This window comes from Setaria italica, chromosome VIII (genome assembly GCF_000263155.2).
Source record: "Setaria italica strain Yugu1 chromosome VIII, Setaria_italica_v2.0, whole genome shotgun sequence".
NCBI classification, from domain to species: domain Eukaryota; kingdom Viridiplantae; phylum Streptophyta; class Magnoliopsida; order Poales; family Poaceae; genus Setaria; species Setaria italica.
The window spans coordinates 27,392,780-27,412,960 of NC_028457.1; the positions used below are offsets into that span (position 1 = coordinate 27,392,780).

The window sequence follows — 20,181 nt, forward strand, 5'->3', positions numbered from 1 at the left end:
GAAGCAAGTAACTAGCCTCACTTCCGGCGATCTCCTCCATCTCCGACTGCTTGTGGGCGGAGCGGTCGACAGCGGCGGCGGAGGTCGGCGAGTCTAGGGTTCGGGTTAGGGTTTGGGGGTTCGGGGTTGGGGGAGCTTCCATGGCTGGTGGCCTTAGAGGGATGGCCATGGGCGGCGGCCGGCCCGGTGGAGGAGGCGTGTTAGGGGCGGTGGAGGCGAGCCGACGAGGGCACCAGCCGTCGGGCGGTGCAGGATGTCCAGTTGGGAAGGGTCAGGCGGTGGGGTGAGGCATAGAGTGGTTAGGAAGGGTGGGAGGGCACGACGGAGTGGGAGGTGGGCAGTGCGGCACGGCGGCCAGGTCGCCACCGGCCACGGTCGGTGGTGGAGGCGGCGGTGGGGAATAATGTGCGAGGAAAAAGGTGAAAAGAAGATGAGGATTGGGAAGGGGAGGGGAATAGAAGGGCGAACGACGCTGGCCAGGTAGCGGCGCTAGCGGTCGGAGGAGGCACAGTCCTTCTCTTTTTTTCCCTCCACAGGCGCGAGCGGATAAGATCGCAGGAGGCGCGCGGTTGGGGCTGCGGGGCCTCTCGACTGAGCGTTATCGGGAGAGCCCCTCCCCATCGCTACCTCCAAAATAATATAACCAGATTTATCATATACCCACCCTCAAATAGGTTGATGATTGTACATGTTGCTTGAACACATTTCTTCAACATGACGGCTGTTAGCACGCCAATTATACACCGCAAGCGTATGGATCAATTGTAGCTCTTCCCTTAAAGTATTCCCCCAAGGTTTATCAATCCGTGGAACTTATAACACGCGATCTATTTCAACTAGCATTGTTAGTATTAACTTGGTGTTTATGAGATATTTAGATCCAATCTACTAAGCATATACAAACAGATAATAGATAGAGCAAAGGTAACCAATCTATAGCAACATAGATGCATAAGTTGTAATTGTAAACATAGATAGCAAAGCAGCACACATATGATCCTAGTAAAAAGCATCTTTAAATATACACCTCTGGTTTGGATCCCGAAACCCCCCACCTTACACAACAAAGATCCTGTCACAATCACCTCTATCAGCGCAAGCAGGTTAAGGGCACGATCAAGAGGACGTGTCATACTCATCGGGAGATCAGGCATGCAAATTTAGTCACCACGACCACAGGAACACCCTAAACAATCTATCATCAATTCATAGATTGAAAAGCAAGTAAACCCGATAAAGCATAAAACCATCAAAGAAGATATCTAGATCACTAAGAATATGAACACATCTATTACTTTACCATGAATGATTGTACATCACAAGATCACCACCAGGATCCTACCTTGATCTTGATAACTCATAGCTCCAGAACTCCATGTGATCTTCCTCGCAGGGTGATGACGCCGGCAGAGGTTTAGCTATGCTAACCCCCGACAACTACACGACACTCCGCTCTCCGGAGAGGTGTCCCTCAAGCTCCTTCTACTTCTCTGCTGCTTTACATCGAGTATGTTGTCTTCGATTATGAGGCTCGGTGGATTTTTCGGGTATTTATAGTCCAGAGAGCGTGTGGCAACAATTGGAAGGCGAGGGGGCGAAGGAAACCCCCAGGCCGATCAGCCAAGGAGGGTCCAGTACGATCAGCCTGGGCCTTCCTTTTGCCCTCTCGCATCCTGCTTCATCCCCAAGTCTTTTTAGATGCTCAAGAATCTTATTTTCACTTGCATGTGGGCTCGGCATGTCGGTTGCTTCGGGATGAGATTCATCTTCAATAACTCTCCAAATCTCCGCTTGATCTTCTTTGATTCCTTTTTTGATCCCGAAGTTATCTTTGCCATATCTTTACAAACTTAGCCCTTAAGTCATCTCGAAGGATTGCTTGCCAAAGATAGACGTTAGGGAGGGCTATAGGACCCTTGGCCGATCGGCCTGGGCTCTTCTGGGCTGATCAGCCTAGGCCCTTCCTGGGCCCGTTGGCCTTCGTCTTCATCTCGTTCAATGCTCGTTCAGTGCTTTATTCAAAAATATGTTTTTAGGTCCAATTCCCTACAAAAACAGAATATCCTCCAAAATATGTTGCCCATGTGAAAATGATCGGTTTATTAGATGTGATCAATAGTTTAGGTATTAAATTCCTATCGTTATTGAAGATAAATAGGGGTAAAAGTGTGTCAATAACGAGCGTCAACAATCCCCAGTGCTTAAACCTTGCTTGTCCTCGAGTAAGTCTCAATAGAAATCAGCGTTGCCTTTCAGTGTTCAATCCTGCACTTGATTACACACAAGAAATCATAATGCTCTCATAAGATTTTTCAGTTAATATTGAAGTTGTAACCAACCCTTCTAGTATGGAGGGTAGATATCATTAAGCATATCCCACAATAAATTAATTTTTTGCTCTCAATCTTAAACAAATCTCAGAAGATTTTCAATAAAACTTTTTTCAAAAAGAAACTGAACCGAGATCAACTTCATTGCAATTGCTCATGTTCTCTCAGCTCATCAAGTCTCTCAAACCTATACTAGAACTTCTCCAACCTGTCATCACTCATAAAATATGTGTTAGGTTTTATCTGGATCTTTGGGAAGGTTTGTCCTAGCAAAAATATTACAATCCGGATATTATCAAAATAAGAAAGACTTCTGATGGATCTTACTGAGACTTGTCAAAAAGTTCATGGAAAATAATTGCTTATGGAGTGGAAGAGAATGAACACACACATTTAGATAGTGGACATGTGCAAGGGCAAAGAGTGATCGCGAGACACTAATGAAGTTTTCATAATCGGATTGCACATGGTTGGAATACCTTAATATTCAAAGTACTTGGGATCTCTATGAAGGTCAAAGAACTAAGGAGTACTTTATTTCTTTTTCCTTTTTCTCATTTCCTTCTTTCTTTTTCTTTCTTTGTTTTTCCACAATATTTTTTTTTCTTTTTCTCCTCAGAATTCTTTACAACATATTACTTACTCAGCAGTAGTCAGAGATAATGTGATGACTCTCCCTCATCCTTAGACGATGCTCGTCCTTGAGCATAAAAAGGAAGAAAGACAAACTGCTGATGTAAGTACCAAAATCTTCGATCTTCTAGAAAAAATATCTTATTCCTCTAGAGGGTTCCACATCAAATTTCAGAGGCAATAGAGGGGGAACATCCCAGGCCGATCGCCCTAGCTCCTTTTGGCCTCTGTTTCTTCCGCTTTTTATCCTACGCACTAATGGTTGCCTTCCAGGTCTTGGTTTTATTGAAAAGGCACTGAATAATCTTCCGAATCTCATCGAAATATTTTTCATACTCATATTGGGTTGTGGTCAAGGAGGTAGTCACAAAAATGATATATTTAGGTTTATGTTTGGATGCTCAACGAGGTTTTCAAGATTTCCAATGTAGAAATTCATAATGCATAGACAAAAAGGCTAGCAGTAAAAGGTTACACCAAAAAGGAATGACCAGCTTCTAAGTCTCGTACCATAGAAGTAGATTCTAAATCAATTCACCCAAAAATAAATTTTGCAATCTATGGTTCATATAAATATTTGGTTTTGGATGGGTAGAGCATTTGCAAGAAGTATTATTGATAAGGTTAGCGTGATTTGTAACTAAAAATAAAAGAGTCTTTGATTCATTTAAAAGAGAGAGCAATAAACAAATATATGGGTCCAAATTATCATAACCTCCATAGAGAAATAAGCTGGTAGCTATGTTAATCTCAGTTCATGTTAGAGAGAGCATTAGTTCAATGGTATAATAACCAAGTATAAAAATTAAACAAAGCAGCAACGATCATCATCTTTCAACATGATAAGAACTTAAACCATCACAATTAATCATTAGGTTCAAGTGATGCATTTTTTTATTTAAGCATGACATGGTGAAATAAAACACACAAACTAAAAATAAAGAGAAAATAAAATATAAAATACTACGCACACCCAACACACATGCTGAAATAAATAAAGAAAGGACAATAAAACTCAAACTACATGTGTGAGTATTTATTCGGTCCCTTTGGTCTCTAATCCAAGTTGTCTTGCGGCGGGTCGTAGTGTGGCTCGTGATATCCCTGCTCGTAGTGCTCCTGCGCTCCACCCTGGTACTGATCTGGAGGCACAATTTCCATCATGTCGAACTGACAGTCTTGCCTCACCGTATCTGCATCATGTAAATTTCTTTGTATATACACGCCTATGATGCGTGCACTTCTCTGTGGTTGTGGTAGGTGGTTGAACTGATCAGACAATGGAGCATATCATGGGATCCCTCAAAAGGAGGTGGCATGTAATCATGAAAAACATAAGGTGGCGGCGGCGGCGGAATCTGTCGGTTGCTGAAATTGTGGTGCAAATGGGCTTTGCGCCCATGCTGCTGCCGGTACCTCCGGCCATTGCTCCTGCTGCCATCCTTCAGAAACTCCCTCATATCTTGGTGCGTTTTGGAACTACATCTGCCAGTAGCTTGAGCTGGGTGGTGGTATTTCTGGAGCTGCTTGCAAGGATGAGCCTTCGTCAATTCTTTGCCCTCCTTTTTCTTTCTTCACTGGGAATAATACTCCCTCTTCTAGCCAGTCGGTTTTGCCCACATGATAAATTCCAAGTCTTCTATCGGGTAGTTTAAAATTGCTGACCCCAACTGTATAGCCATTGTCTTCATTGCCGCCAATTAAATGTGCATTCTTCATGGTATTGGCATTGACGCTTCCAGCTTTTATAACCCATGCAGGGAGTCTTTCAATTTCTGGCTTTAAACACGCTGCTATCATAGTGAGATAGCAACCTGACCCAACAACTCCAGTCCCAAATATTGCTTCAACAAGCCATCTCTTAATCATCATATCGTGTGGGCAATAAAGCCAGTTCATCTCCGAGTCGGTAATTTTGGTCTCCTACATCCTCCCGGAGACACAATGATACCTCCAAAAATGAAATATTTGTAGGATGGAATTGCAAATATTTTTCCTTTGCCGATTATCTTCTTTGGAAATTTCTTCCAAAATTCTTTCAACTATTCTTCTTCTACCTCACCGATTTCTGGGGCCTATGGATTGAAACCCAGAATATCAAAGACATCGCCATATGTTATAATCTTTTCTTCATCTCTTATTCTGAAGGATAAACATGGAATCTGCTCAGTCCCTTCCTCATTCCACCTCATGACTTGCTCCATAGGCATGAACATCTCAACGGCCACATCCTTTTGCACACTAACTGGACCGTTGAGAGCAAACTGCATCCAACCAATATTGCTCAGAAGCTTGTAGATATCATTATGAAAACCAATCTTCTGAAGAAAGTCATCGTTGAAATCATGGTTGGCAACAAGCCTTCCCTCAATATTTTTTAGCCTTTCCTCTTCTTCGTTGCTCTTTATGGTGAAGCCATATATCGACTTCTTCTCGGTGTAGCTACTCTGAGAGCGAGTTGCGCTCCTCGAAAGTTGTGGCACAAGTTCGGGAATTCCATGCAGTTCATCGAACTGCATGGAAGAGCTTCTTGTGTTCATTCCGCCAAGTAGCATGTGGTCACTGTGTGGCACCTCCATGTAGACATCGCTGCCTCTCGGCGACTCGGAGACCAAGAACCGTTCTGCGAAGCACTTGACATAGATGAAGCTTCGACCAACGATCATGACTTCTTCAACTTCCCGAAAATCCTTCCAATGCTCTTCATCTCTGCACACTTCAAAGAAAACACTTCGTCGGGGTTTCTTGTCGACGAGAATTTGCACAAGAGTAGGAACTAGCAAGAGGTGCTTACTAAAATTTTTATTTGCTGGAATTTTTGTGTATGAGAGGAGTTTTAAAATTTTTAGAGGCTATTCAGAGGTGTTCTTGTGGAAAATACGATGAAGAAACATGAGAGTGGCTTACCTACCAAAGGGGAGCACGGGAGGCCTTAAAAAGACCACAAGCCGATTGGCCTCTGGTGCACCAGGCTGATCAAGCTGGTGTCTTCTTGGCTCCTTTCCTCCTCTTCTTTCTTCACATGGCCACTTTCTCATTATTGTACCAAAAATTCAAATCTTCACATGAAGGGCACCTCCAAATCAATCTCCTCCACTCCTTGGTTGTTGTCACTTTGTTAAAAATCATACACCTATGTATCATAGTCTTGTTGTTTTCTCAATTTCACTCAATGCCTTATCCTTTGAGCTGCAACAAACAAGTATGGTAGGCTACTCTTTATTTCTTTATGCATGTGTGGTAGGTGAGAGTGCCTCCATGATTGTTCCCGTAATCACAAATCAAGCCATTAGTGTTAATGAAGCTCATAAACCCTCCAAATCATGTTTAGATGCTTAATCCTCCTCTAATTTTCAAAATTAAAAATTAACTCAAAGCTAGCAATGAGTTCAAATATATTTTAGAGGAGTTTTGAAGCATCAAATATATTTGTGAGTTGAAAGGATTTCCGACTATATTAATTTTAGTTGCACCAGTATCGTTCATTCTCATGAATTGAGATGAAGCAATTTCGATTCCAACCATGGGGTAATGGGTTTAGGTTCTAATTTTGGCCAAAAGTGATAGAGGAATTTTGAATGAAATAAATTAAAAATGGTCAAGAAAAATTCTAATTCTAGGAAAACCAATGAGTTTTTCAAATTTAAGCAAATCAAAATTCCTATGGTCACGCGAGTCCTAGCATGCGTAAAAAATTTACAAAGTAAGAACAACGCGGGCTCTACTCATGTGTTTATCATGAAAACAAGCCAGGCTAAACATCATGGTTAAGATGAAAAGTCCGATAGGATGTGTATATATGGTTCTAGTTTTCCAAGAAAAATCGAATAAAAAAACTTGGGATGGCTCATGTCATTGGTTTATGAAAAAGAGAGAATAGAAAATGACTTAGCGAATAAAACTTCAAAAATTATCTTGACCGAATATTCCACTTATTATATGTTTACCAGGTATGATGTAGCAAAATCTACAACTCACTTGCTTGAAACTTCAAATGTATTCAGGGTTGTCCTCCCAATAGCTTATTCTTGACTCGATGATCGGGTTGCCTCCCGCAAAGCACTTCGTTTATAGTCTATAGCTAGACTCTTCAGTTCTTCACTTCAAACCAGCGCTCGGTGTTGGCGCTGCAGTCTTCGGCACCCACTTCTTCACCATCTTTGGCTTTGATGTAGGCACAGGCTTGGCTATATTTTTGGTCTTCATAGGCTGGCGTTCTTCCTTCTTCTGGACGATAGCAACTTTTTCTGCTAGCTTCTTTTCTTCTGCCTTCTTGTTCTTCTCCTAATGCTTGACATGATGGTGTGGCGGTATATACTTGCTAGAAATACTGTTGCATACCTCAAAGCATGGGTGAAACTTGAACACGTTCATAGTGCCATTAATATCGAACTTGATCTCGCCCTTCCCAACATCTATGTTTGCTCTTGCGGTATTCAGGAACGGCCTTCCCAGGATGAGTGGGGATTTAGCTCCTTCTCCCATCTCGAGTATCATGAAGTCAACAGGGATAAAGTGATTTCCTATCCTCACAGGTACATCTACAGCAATGCCTTTAGGATAGCGAATGGTATTGTCCGCCAACTCCAGGCACATAGCAGTTGGCTCTGGCTTCGGCAGGTGTAGCTTCTCGAACACAGTTTTAGGCATGATGCTCGCACTTGCGTCAAGATCACATAACGCCCTTTCAAATATCAGCGCTCCAATCAAATACAGGATGGTTGGACATCCTGAGTCTCTTTTCTTCTCAGGAACTTGATTAGTGATTGCAACAGTACACTCTTCTGTCATCTTGATGTGATCTGTAGTGAACTGCGGAATCTCTCGCTTGTTCATCAATATATCCTTGAACTAGCGAGCGTAGGTTGGAACTTGTAGAGCATCCAGCAGTGGCATATTAATGTTCAACCTGCGCATAACTTCAACAAATTTTTCAAACTGTTCGTCAGTTTTACCTAGACGATGGTGTGGTTTTCCTGGCAGAATATTGGTATCATCTTGATCAATCATCTCAAACTCTGGCTCTTCTGTCTCAATCTCCAGAGCTAGGGTAGGTGTCTTCTCCTTTGAAGTCATCTTGCTTTAGCAGCTGGTTTAGCCTTCCTAGCTTCCACTGGACGTTCTGGATCTTCTGTTTACTTGCTTGAGTGAGTTTTAATAGCTTTAGCTGACTCTGGATTTCTCGGTTATCCCAGCAATTTTTCCTTCGTTGCTTGTAAAGTGCTCAACTAACTGTGTAACTTGAGTCTCCATCATCTTCATCATGTTCATCACTTGGTGGTTTGAACTTCCGACCTCTGTCACCTTACTATCTATATTTTCCTAAATCTTGTCCATAGCCATGAACTTAGTGATAGTGTCTTTGTTAGAGCAACTCCAAGAGTTCCCCAAAAAATTCTTCCCCAAAATGTGGTATTGGGGGCTATGCTAAAAAAAATTTTCCCCAAAAAATATATTAGCCCACAGCAGATCGCTAAAAACTACTCCCCAATAATTTAAAAGAGGCCACGTCATCGGATTGGGCCCATTTAGTATCCGTTGATTTTTTTTCTCCAGTACCATGTCCAGAGCCCGTCAAAAATCCTTCTCCGGTACCCTATCACGCCGCCTGCCCCGCACGGACGTTTCACGCCGCAAGCCCCCTGCGCACGGTGAACAACTCTGGCAGCCCTTGCGCAGGATTCCTGATGCGTCCTACGTCCTCCTGCGCTGGATCAAAGTAATGATTAGGCATCATTTGCATTTTGTTTTTTTTTTGCAATCACATGCTATAATGAGGATTCTGTCGTAATGAGGTTTTTGTGGCCGCCAATACCTAGGATAAACAGTTGCTTTGATCTCCAACTATAATTGGAGATAGGTGAAAGGGAATTGCTATGAATCGACGAAGCTTTTCGATGCATCTGGTGTTGGATTCATCGTTAGATGATGACAATGATGATTTCTTAATCTCTATTACTCATGTGGCCGTGAATGCGAATGAGTCCGATAATGAAACAAAACATCATGGTTCTATCATAGGTCATCAAGTACTTCAGCGAGATAGATAGATAGGGCATCAGAGATTGTATCAAGATTATTTTTCAGATGATCCTACGTACGGACATAGTTATTTCAGATGACGGTATGTAAATAATAGATTTATTTGGACCATTTTTTTAAAAAAATCATATTATACATGTGTCTCATTACTCTTGACATGCAGGTTTCGAATGAGGCGTACACTGTTTGTACGCATATGAAATGCCGTAGAGCAACATGATGAATATTTCATGCAGAAAAGAAACGATGCCGGTGTGCTTGGCCTTTCTAGTCTGCAAAAGATTACCGCAGCATTTCGGATGTTAACTTATGGAGTAGCAGCTGATGCTACAGATGATTATGTCCGTATTGGTGAGAGTACTGCTGTTGAGAGTCTGAGAAGGTTTGTCAGTGCTGTTGTTGAGGTTTTTGGAGATGAGTACTTGAGATCACCTAATGAAGATGATACTGCTAGATTACTTGCCATTGGAGAGAGTAGAGGTTTTCCTGGTATGCTTGGGTCGATTGATTGTATGCATTGGAGGTGGAGAAATTGTCCTTCGGCATGACAAGGTATGTATACTGGGCATGTGCATGAGCCTACAATTATACTTGAAGCTGTTGCAGATAAAGATCTTTGGATTTGGCATGCTTTCTTTGGGATGCCTGGTTCCCACAACGACATCAATGTTTTGCACCGGTCTTCTTTATCCGTACGGCTAGCTGAAGGTCAAGCTCCAAAGCTGAATTATACCATTAATAACAATAAATATACAATGGGTTATTATCTTGCTGATGGCATATATCCCTCGTGGGCTACAATTGTGAAGAGTATACCTGAACCACAAGGTAACAAGAAGAAATATTTTGCAATTGCCCAAGAAGCTTGTAGGAAGGACGTGGAACGAGCATTTGGGGTTTTACAGTCTCGTTTCGCTATCATTAGGGGGGCAGCTCGATTTTGGGATCAAGACACCATCGGACAAATCATGAGGGCTTATGTCATTATGCACAATATGATAGTTGAGGATGAGCGCGATGAGGGAGATGATTTAAATTATGATGGGGTGGGAGAAAAGGTGAATCTTTCTCACGATGAAACACCTGAACTTGAGGAGTTTATTAAAAATTACAGGAATATAAGGGATAAAGATATTCACAATCAGCTTCAAGATGACCTCATTGAGCACCTGTGGCAGCATCATCCAGACCTCTACAAATGATTGTCTATAGTTCATAGTAATTGTTAATTTCAATAATTTTTGCTACGTTATAATTTTTTCTAGTTTGAGATAAACCATACAGACATAATTCTTACTGTCAATAATTGTTACTTTCATCTCAGAGGCATTCTTTCGTCTCAGTGGCATTCTTTCGTATGCCATCTCTCATAGGCATTCAGAATCTCCATGTATTGCTTCTCCAGTGTCTTCATGCATGCCGCTCGGGTCTGTTTCCGATCCCCCTCATGCACGCCGCTCGGGTCAAATATCACTACACACTTGCACAAATCCAAGTAAATGCGCTACATATCATCTGATCAACTGAATATACGCTACACATCATCTAATCAACTAAATATGCGGTACACATCATCTGATCAATCAATAGGTTCAAAGTGAATAAAATAAGTCTGTAGTTGGAAAATAGTTCCTAAATCAACAGAACACAAACATGATAGTAATTAAGCACTAGGTATAGATAATCGGCTCATGATCTCAGACCGCAAGGACATGTAGTATTTCTTTTGTTCATCTGGCATGGTAGTAAGGTCCATGGTCATAATCCTCTCTTCATCCCTCCTTTTCTGCAACTGGACCTCCTAGCTCCTCAACTCAAGAAGTAGTTTTTCATTTGCAACTCGATCCTGTTCAAGAGCAACTCGATCCTGTTCAAGAGCAAATGCTTTGTTGAACCTCTCCTCTTTTTTTAGCTCTTTCTCCCCATCAATTTCTTTCTTCTGTGCCCACATATTTTCTAAGGTTGTTGTCACACTTTTTTTCTTCTCTTGTAGCAGTGCTGCTTTTGCCTTCTTCTTACCAATTGGCCTTGTCAATGCATTATCTTCTATGCCTTGAACCTCACCTTCTCCTAATTCACTTGGTAAACTTGCACTTGGGCTAGCATTTGAGCTTGTCTTCTGCTTCTTGTTAGATGTTTTACCAGCAGCCAATTCATCAATTTTAGCAAGCCATTTTGGTTGTCTTCTCAGCTTATTCCAGCAATGCATGAACTGGAATGCTTTTTGATGTTCGTCTTCAGACTTGTACAAAGCACATGCATCTGCAACCTGAACACACCAACATCCAAGGGATATTCATATATGATATATAAACATAAAATAGTCGAAACATCCAAGGGACTTGTTGCCGAAATGCATGACATGTTTTGTTCAGTTCAGTGCAATTGGCAGCAGTATGATAGCTCTTATTTAGTTGCAGTGAATATTTTTGTACTGCTTGCATGAACTGATTGAATGATACACCATGAATTCTCTATCTCTGGTCAATCTGTTCGACTACTCTTGATCGACTTGCTTGCATGAATATATGAACTCCTGAAATGTGTGCAATTGGTGGTAGCATGGCTGGTGGCTGCAACTGGTGCCCCATCTCTGTAGTGACCTGCTTCCATGAAGATGGAGCAAGTATTGTACCCTGAAGTTGATTTTGTTTTTGTCTGATAACATTCAGTTCAACAATAGGAAGGTTGGTCTGTATCTCTATCCCTGATATTCTGGTACTGATCTGGCATGTGGGTTGTACAAGCGTGTATTGGTTCTCTACAATAGATTTGAATGCAACTAACTCTTGTCTTATTATTAAGTTTATGCGTAATTCAATTTCAGACTATGCCTGGTTTCTGAGTATGAATTGAACAAGGGATATTCATATATGATATATAAAAATAAAATAGTCGAAATAAAACCTGGTACTGCATAGTGAGTAAGTACCTTGTCTTGTATTGTAGTACCACTCTGACGTCTTAACTCAATTTGTGATAGACATCCACAAAATTTGTTCACACATTTTTGTATGGTCTCCCACCGATGCATGAGCGAATTCATGGTACGCGTAGAGGGGCACGTCTTGTGTTCATTGAAGTACTCATATATATGAGACCAATACTTGGCACCTTTTTGATCTTTGCCTACGACCGGATGCAAGCTTACATTCAGCCACCCAGAAACCAAAACCTCATCTTCGTGGTCACTGAAATTCTTGGATCTCTTATGGTTTGGCCTCGCGGAAGGAGCTGCTGGAACTTCTTCAATTGCCTGTGACTGTTGGTCAACATATATGTTGCTATAATTATCAAAATCCCCTTGATTGGTTTCATCCATCATCATGTTAGAAAAATATCCATTTCCTGCAAGCATTTAATCACTGATAAGCTGATGAACAGAGGTAAATATAATTTATTTTTGAGAATGATCCAAAGAGTTCTAACTTGCTACAAGAAAAATCCCAGTGAGGGGGGCAATAGTTACAGCGTTGTCTCATACAACTATCTCAGCATGGATAAAAGCATCAAATCAAGCAGATACATTTACATCTAGAAATGTCAAATGTTCCCCATAAATCAGCAAGCGATAATGAGTTTCAAGCTTCACAGAACATGTACCGTCCAATTCAACTGGGAATCAGAAGAACAAAAGATAAGCCCAAGTTAAACTTTCTAAGATGAAGGCATATGTCGTATTAACTGCACATATATGAGCATGACTAGCATGTGGAACAGAAATGGTCATATGATTAAAAAATCTGAGAGGGAGGGAGGGGGTAAAGAACCGAGCATTTGCAAGATGGTAGGCATGACAAAGACCACAGTTACACCAAATATGCCTCAAGTTCTATGCCATTTCAATTATGCCTTGCCTTGAACAAGCATTGCTACTTCTGAATCACAAATAAAACATTTTACAAATAAAACTAGAGTTGCTGAGGCAGGAAAAATGTCCTGACTCTTGATCTACTGAACAAGGAATAAAGGGGGATACAATTCCCCCTTTATACAAAAGCAAAGGCTCTATACAACATCAACATCGACACCAATCTAAATGTTTCACAAAAAACCACAGCACACCATATTTTAAGATATTAAACAATACAAATGCAAGAACCATTAATCTTAATTTGCGATGTGTAGAGCATACCAGCCTTCAGAGTAACAAAGCAAGATTCAATAACAACTTGATATAGTCAGACCAGTAGCTAACCAACATTCAGACCAGCAGCTAACTTAGCAGATTTGAAGTTTATAATATAGTCATCAGCAATAAAACTTGGAAATTTGTGCAATATAACATGGAATTTCGATTCAAATAGTGTAGAACATAAGGAGAGTGTTCGTTTGTGCTAGTTCTACAATCAGCTGTAGCTATACCAGTCTCAGGATGCTCACTTGGCTACAGTAGCTATCACAACCGAACACCTTCAAGATAAACTTAAAACATGAATTTGATTGATGAATTTCAACAAAACATGAGAACCATACCGTTCAGAAAAGTGTTGCCATCGGCCATGTGCTCAAAAGATGCAGAGGGGGTGTCGCTGCCAAGGTACTGCTGCGCCAGGGGATCATCATCGTCACCGGCAAAGCCTACCATCGGAGTACATGGTGGTCGTCGACCCTGCCCTTCACTTCGCATCTCACCTCCACCGGTCCAGCCAAGGTACTCACCGTCGGCAAACTGCAAATCTTGGACACCGCCATTCCATTGGGCGTTGGGGCCGCCGACGGCCATGACTCGACGCATCTGCTGCCTGCAGCGCCGATCTTGAACTTGTCGGACGAGAGCACTTGACATTGGCGGATCCTTCTGCAGGTCGGGCGCCACCGCCACTCGGGGAAGATAGGTCAAGCGCCGCTGATGCTCAGGGAAGAGAGGCCAGCTGCCCCCGCGGCTCGAGGAAGACAGGTGGCCGTGTGCCGCCACCGGTCGCGGAAGTCAGGACGCTCGGGGAAGACGGGCCGGCCATCGCCGCAGCTCGGGGAAGACAGGGGTGCGCCGCCGCCGGCGCCACTGCTGGTTGAGCCGGGCACCACAGCCGCCGCCGCAAGGGGAAGACGGGCCGGGCGCCACCGCCGGTCAGGGAACCTCGGGCGCCGCCACCGCCGGTCAGGGAACCTCGGGCGCCGCCGCCGCTACCTCCGCACGGGCAAATGGCACGCGCGGAAGAAAAAAAAAAGGCGCGCGACTGCCAATCTTCGGCGCGCGAGAAAGGATTGGGGAAGGATATGCGCCCCGGATATTTGCGGAAGAAATAGACGCGGATGCAGGTGGCTGTAAATATGCGGAAGTTTTACAGGATCTGTTGGAGCAACTTTTTTTGCTATTTTCCCTAATTAATATTTTGGGGGAAGTTTAAGGGACCTCTTGGAGTTGCTCTTAATCTTGCCTTTCTCCTCCATGAACTCCTTCAGCTGAATGCGTAGAGGCACTGTATTCTGGATGGACAAGCTTGCATTGAATTGAGATCTATTCTGCCCATACCGATAGTTGAATGGTGGAAACCTCTCTCCCTTCTTCATGTAGTCTAGCAACTTTTCTTCCTCTGAATAGTTCTTCCCAACATGGCCATAGTCGCCACACTCTTCACATGTTGATCTTGTTTCTACCCCTTCAGGTCTATAGCATGAGCTTCCTTTATCTCCATCTTCTATAGTCTCCTCATCAGCAAGTCGATCTTTCCTTCGAATACTTGATCACGCTCCACCTGCAACACTCCTTGTCTATTTCCAATAGATTGAGTTGGGAATAGGTGACAAAATGATGCACATGCATTATTGTCTGCAACCTTCTTGAGTAACTTGAAAGTTTGAGTTGGGGTGAGGTCGATAATAGATCCTCCAGCCGATGTGTCGATGATTGCCTTTGATGCTGGTGTTAGCCCTTAATAGACTTCTAGACTAGATCCTCCCTTGGAAACTTATGATGTGAAACTGCGCAGACGTAGTCATTGAAGCGCTCATGATCTTCAGCAATAGTCTTGGAAACATACTGAGAAAAAATAGCTATCCTGCTTCTGAGATTGAGTCTTTACTAGGGAATAATGTTCAGTTAAGAAAGCCTTCATCAAGTCATCCCAATTCTGAATTGTTGCCACCGGTAGAGAATAAAACCATTGAAGCGTTCTTCCAAGTAGAGAGTAAGGAAACAACCTTACCCTTAGTTGATTTTGAGTAACTCCATCCAAGTCGAAGGTGTTGCATAGCTATGCAAATGCTTGTAGATAAAGATTAGCATCTTTCTTGCCAGTGAAAGGTGAACTCTGCACCATCCTCAATCTTGAAGTATCGATCCCAAATGGTCATTCAACACCGCCCAATTCATGGATAGGTAAGTTATTGATGTTCGGGATGCAAAATTCCCCGATAGTATGCTCTTGCTTCAGTTGATCTCCCATTGCAGGTGCTTACGGTACTTTTGGAGCAGCTATCGCTCCTCCTGGATTTACTGGTGGTGTCAACTTTGGAGTAGATGATGATGATGATGATGTTCCCGACACTTCCAATTCTTCCCTAATAGTTGAAGCTTCGATCTCCAGCTTTCTTGCTTGTGCTAAACGTCTTGCTTGCCTGTAAAGTTTTTCTGGGTCATCCATAAAAAATTTCGGTTTGTTGGAGAGGTAGCCGTCCATCTCCTGTTAGCGTTAGTGAAAGCAAACACATATATATAAGAATTAGATCTGAAGTTTTGATTGAGATTGCAAAAAAAAAGATTAAAAAGAAAAGACTGAAAAATTATGAAAAAAATTTATCTACAGATGCATAGTTAAACTAGAACTTGACTATTAGTTTCCCGACAACGGCGTCAGAAAAGCTTGTTGACAGCTGTTAGCACCCCAATTGTGAACCGCAAGCGTATAGATTAGTTGTAGATCTTCCCCTCAGAGTATTCCCACAAGGTTTATCAATCCATTGAACTTATAGCACAAGATCCATTTCAACTAGCACTGTTAGTATTAACTTGGTGTTTATGAGAAATTCAGATCCAATCTACTAATCATATACAGACAGACAACAGATAGAGCAAAGGTAACTGTTGGGGGGAAATATTAACGGCCTCCTTAAAGGTCCTTAAACTGCGGTCATAAGGGCCTAGGCCCACCTGCGGCGACAGTGATCTACGCCGACCCGGCATGGACAAGGAGAATTCCACTCCGCCTCACCCGACCCATGGTCCCAGGGTCGGACACACCCGACCCCGCACCGCAAGGCTCCGCCTCGCCCGACCCGCGGTCCCAGGGTCAGACACGCCTGACCCCTCGCCGCAAGGCTCCGCCTCGCCCGACCCCGGGCGCAGGGAAGCGGACACATCCGGGCCCATAGAACAAAGATCCGCCTCGCCCGAGGGCGAACGAGGGCGCAAATCTCGTGGGCCTCCACCAACCTCGCCGTAAATGCGCCGTGGCTCTGGCGCGCAGAAAGGCACCCGTGCTCCTCAACGTGACTCGCCACAGTATTCGGGCGGCGCACTGTGGCCACGACCGCACAGGCTACAGCGGCGCCGTCCTAGTCCGCGGCCTCCCCTGTTTGCCGTACGGTACTCATTACCCACGCCCCTCGGCACAGGAGGGAGCGCTGCCCGGTTTCGCACTCCGTCCGGCGACAGAGACACAACAGTCGTGCCCCACGGTCAGCACGCAGGGCTACAGAGGTCAGCCGTCCCCCACGACACGCACGGTTGCGGCGGCCGGACATCATCATCATGCTTAGCAATAACGGTCGACCGAAGGATCATCGACAGGATCCAACGACAGCCGCCCTCCTCCGGCGGCCACGCTGATGGGAGACAAAGACCGGAGGGGAAGGCGGGGACCTAGGGACTCAGTCCTTTTCCTTGTGTTTTACTTTACTTAGCTTATCTCTTTTACTTCTCCTGACGCCTGGCTCACCGGTAACTCCTGTGTCCTCCTTGCGCTATAAAAGGAGGACCAGGGGGCCCGAGACCGGGACGACTGGGAAGCCAACCGAACTCACACCCTCTCCTCACGAGCATCAGTGTACACCCAAGAGACTTGGGACCAACTCCCTCTCTCACCTGTTTTGTAACCCCTACTACAGACCCTGCGTGGGTAACACGAGCAGCTCCCCATACTGGACGTAGGGCTATTCCTGCCCGAACCAGTCTAACCCCGTGTCCTCTCATGCAACAACCCGAGCCTTACGCGCATAAAACAAATTTACTTGTCGTAGTCTTGATCCGCTAATCTCGACAATGACAGTAACCAATCTAGAGCAATATAAACTATTGTTGACGCCAGATTTTGACACGTATGGAATCGGCGTCAAGGGAGGAAAGGACTGGCCGATGCGGCAGATTAAAAGGTCACGATTGGGAATCGGCCAATTGGTGCTACAGTTGGGGATCGGCCGATTGGCGCTTCAATGTTTTGGCGGACGGAGTTGGTGGAGATCGGCCGATTGGAAGGCTGGAGCGATTGGGCCAATATGGGCTTAAAGTGGGTCGGAGGAAGAAGATAAAGAAGGATTGGCCCGTGGGAGTACAATAACCAACTCCGATACGAGTTGTGTTTGTAAATATTCATTTTCATTTAAAATTAGAGATAGATCCTAGTCGGTTTGGAAATTGGTTGTAACAGGCTATAAATAGTCATCTCTGGAGATTTGTAATACAACACACATCAATCAATACAAACAAATCTACTTTTTCATCGTACTTTACTTTCAAGTCGGCGACTTCGCCAATATTTTTCTTCTTTCACGAGTTCGTACGGATTGGCAGGGCTGCATCGACACGATCTCCGGCCGATTCTGTAAGTTCCGTTTATCGAGTAACATCTAAGCTTTAACTTCGGGCGCATTGCTGTCGTTTCGTTTAGATTTATTCACCAGATATCGATATTTACTAGAATTGTAGGTTTTATCTATCGTTCTAGTTTTATCACCAGTTATCCAGCTTGAGATTTGAAATATCAGCTTTGTTACTGTTATTTCTTATTCATCATCATCGCATAGCTGATTAGATCTATTTCAAGTGTTGCCTTCGTAGCTTTTGTCTAGCTTACTCCAGTAGTTTTCTTCGCAATTGCTACACGATCGCCGGCTGTATCATAGCCGATTATCTTTTTATAGCAAATCGGCCGATTCGCTGACACGCTTTCTCGAGATCAGAATCTTAGCCGATCGGAACCCCTGGAATTTGACACGTTTTCTTCCTTGCCAATCAACAGGTCAGATTGGCCGGCACGCCGAGCGAACCGCACCAAGGCGATCACCCGAACAGGAGCTAAACAGATTCTCAAGGGTCGTGTGTCCGACGATGAGGGTCAATTGCCTGACTTTTAGCGCCAACAACTATGCATATGTTATAATTCTAAGCATAGTTAGCAAAGTAGCACACATACGATCGGCCTGAGCTCGCCCTTCCTGGGCCCGTTGGCCTTCATCTGGTTCGATGCTCGTTCAGTGTTTCATCCAAAGATATGTTTTTAGCTCCAATGCCCTGCAAAACAGAATATCCCACAAAATACGTTGGACATGTGAAAATGACCGATTTATTAGGTGTGATAAATAATTTAAGTATTAAATATGAAGATAAATAGGGGTAAAAGTGTGTGAATAACAAGCGTCAACATATGTCATATAGGTTAAGATACAATAAAGACATTGCACTTAAAACACTAGTGCGCAAAAAATAAAGAGGTAAAATTAACTGGGCTAGAAATTAAGAAGAAAACCGTAGTTTACAAGCATATGCATATGCAGGCTGTACTGGTACTTGAGGGCCCCAATCCAACAAGAAATATCTTCAGCGTGCAGCCACTACGAGGTTTGCCGAGTGCCTGGGGCACTCAGCGAAACCCCAAAAACACTTGCCAAGTGTTACACTTGGCACACCGCACACGACAAAAAACACTCGGCAAAGATTTTTTCAAAAAGAAAACATCGTGCTCCACCACCACCACATCCTGCTCTGCTGCCACCACCGCCACCACCACCGCCTGCTCCGTCACCTGCTCAGGCAGAGGGGGGGGTGCTGAAGAAGAAAGGGGGGCCGTGAGGGGATGCTGCAGAAGTTTTTTTTTCCTTTTTTTTTGCTGAGTGGAAAAAAGAATGCACTCGGCAAACCCTTTGTTTTTTTTTCATTTTTCCTTCTTTTCCGAAACACTTTCTTCTACATTTTGTTTCGATACACTTTGAAAATACTTTGTCAAATTCACTCAACAATATATATTTGATTGTTTTACTCATATTATTCCATGATTTTATGTGGTTATAGCTCAAATTCAATTTATATGAATTAAAATTCTATAATTACCTTTAATACATTAAAATTATCCAACAGTTCCAAAAAATTACCAAAATTTCACATGAAACAATATATGTTCTCTATTGACTATACAAAAAGTTTTGTAGTCAAACCAAAACTCGACCGTCACTTTGACTCCAAATCTTATCGAATCCTTCTCAACGCTACTATTCTTCTTTTGAGATGCTTTGGTTTGTAAACATCGTATGTGACGAAATGTGCGAAAGCTTCTCAATTTTTTACCACAGCCTCCACGTATGATATCATCACATCATGACAAATCTCATGATTTTCAGACTTCGCTTGCTTTTTTACAATTTAAAAATCATTCGGCCACACGTTCGTAGTCGTGTTTTCTGAACAAGATGTTCGAAATTTCTTTTCATTTCATGGATCAGGTCTAAAATTAGGTTAAATAACATAAATATCATTTTTCTACTCATTTTATTCTATAATTTGAATCACTTGCAGTTTAAATTTGACTTATACTAAAAATTTCCTTGAAATACAATTAATTAATTAAATATAGCAAATAAATCCAAAAATATACCAAATTGTAACATGGAGTACCACATGTTGTATGTGGGGAGTAGAAAAATTTTCAAGATGAAAAGAGAGAAAAAACTTATTATTTTGCCGAGTGTCAAAAAAACACTCGGCAATTTGCCGAGTGTTTTTTTACACTCGGCAAAGCCCTTTGTTTGCCGAGTGTTTTTTCTTTGCTGAGTGTTTTCAGCTCGACACTCGGCAAAGAGCTTGTTTGCCGAGTGTTCGAAAAAAATACTTGGCAAAGAAAAAAATACTCGGTAAAGAAAAAACACTCGGAAAATTTAAGGTTCCAGTAAGCAGTGCAAATTTATCCCAATAAGTCAATTGATGTTGGCCTAGATGTAAGAAAAGAAAACAAGATATAGACAT

The 20,181-nt window shown here is 42.9% G+C and overlaps 2 protein-coding genes across 2 annotated transcripts; one reads left to right on the top strand and one right to left on the bottom strand.

Annotated features, from left to right (window-relative positions):
* Nucleotides 1-7,061: 7,061 nt before the first annotated feature.
* Nucleotides 7,062-7,754, bottom strand: LOC101758479. Its single transcript, XM_004980513.1, has 2 exons — nt 7,305-7,754; nt 7,062-7,247 (listed from the first exon to the last, which is right to left on the bottom strand). Exons 1-2 carry the CDS (start codon nt 7,752-7,754, stop codon nt 7,062-7,064), a joined length of 636 nt encoding a protein of 211 aa, XP_004980570.1.
* Nucleotides 7,755-9,304: 1,550 nt separating this feature from the next.
* On the top strand, nt 9,305-10,207 carry LOC101758890. Its single transcript, XM_004980514.1, has 2 exons — nt 9,305-9,494; nt 9,612-10,207. Exons 1-2 carry the CDS (start codon nt 9,305-9,307, stop codon nt 10,205-10,207), a joined length of 786 nt encoding a protein of 261 aa, XP_004980571.1.
* The last annotated feature ends 9,974 nt before the right edge of the window (nt 10,208-20,181 follow it).

Excerpts from the sequence above, each read along its gene's own strand:
- LOC101758479 (XM_004980513.1), bottom strand. The coding sequence starts at position 7,754 with ATGACAGAAGAGTGTACTGTTGCAATCACTAATCAAGTTCCTGAGAAG. Across the intron at positions 7,248-7,304 it reads AGTTTCACCCATGCTTTGAG|GAGAAGAACAAGAAGGCAGA; the intron begins GTATGCAACAGT and ends GTCAAGCATTAG.
- LOC101758890 (XM_004980514.1), top strand. The coding sequence starts at position 9,305 with ATGTTAACTTATGGAGTAGCAGCTGATGCTACAGATGATTATGTCCGT. Across the intron at positions 9,495-9,611 it reads AGAGAGTAGAGGTTTTCCTG|ATAAAGATCTTTGGATTTGG; the intron begins GTATGCTTGGGT and ends AAGCTGTTGCAG.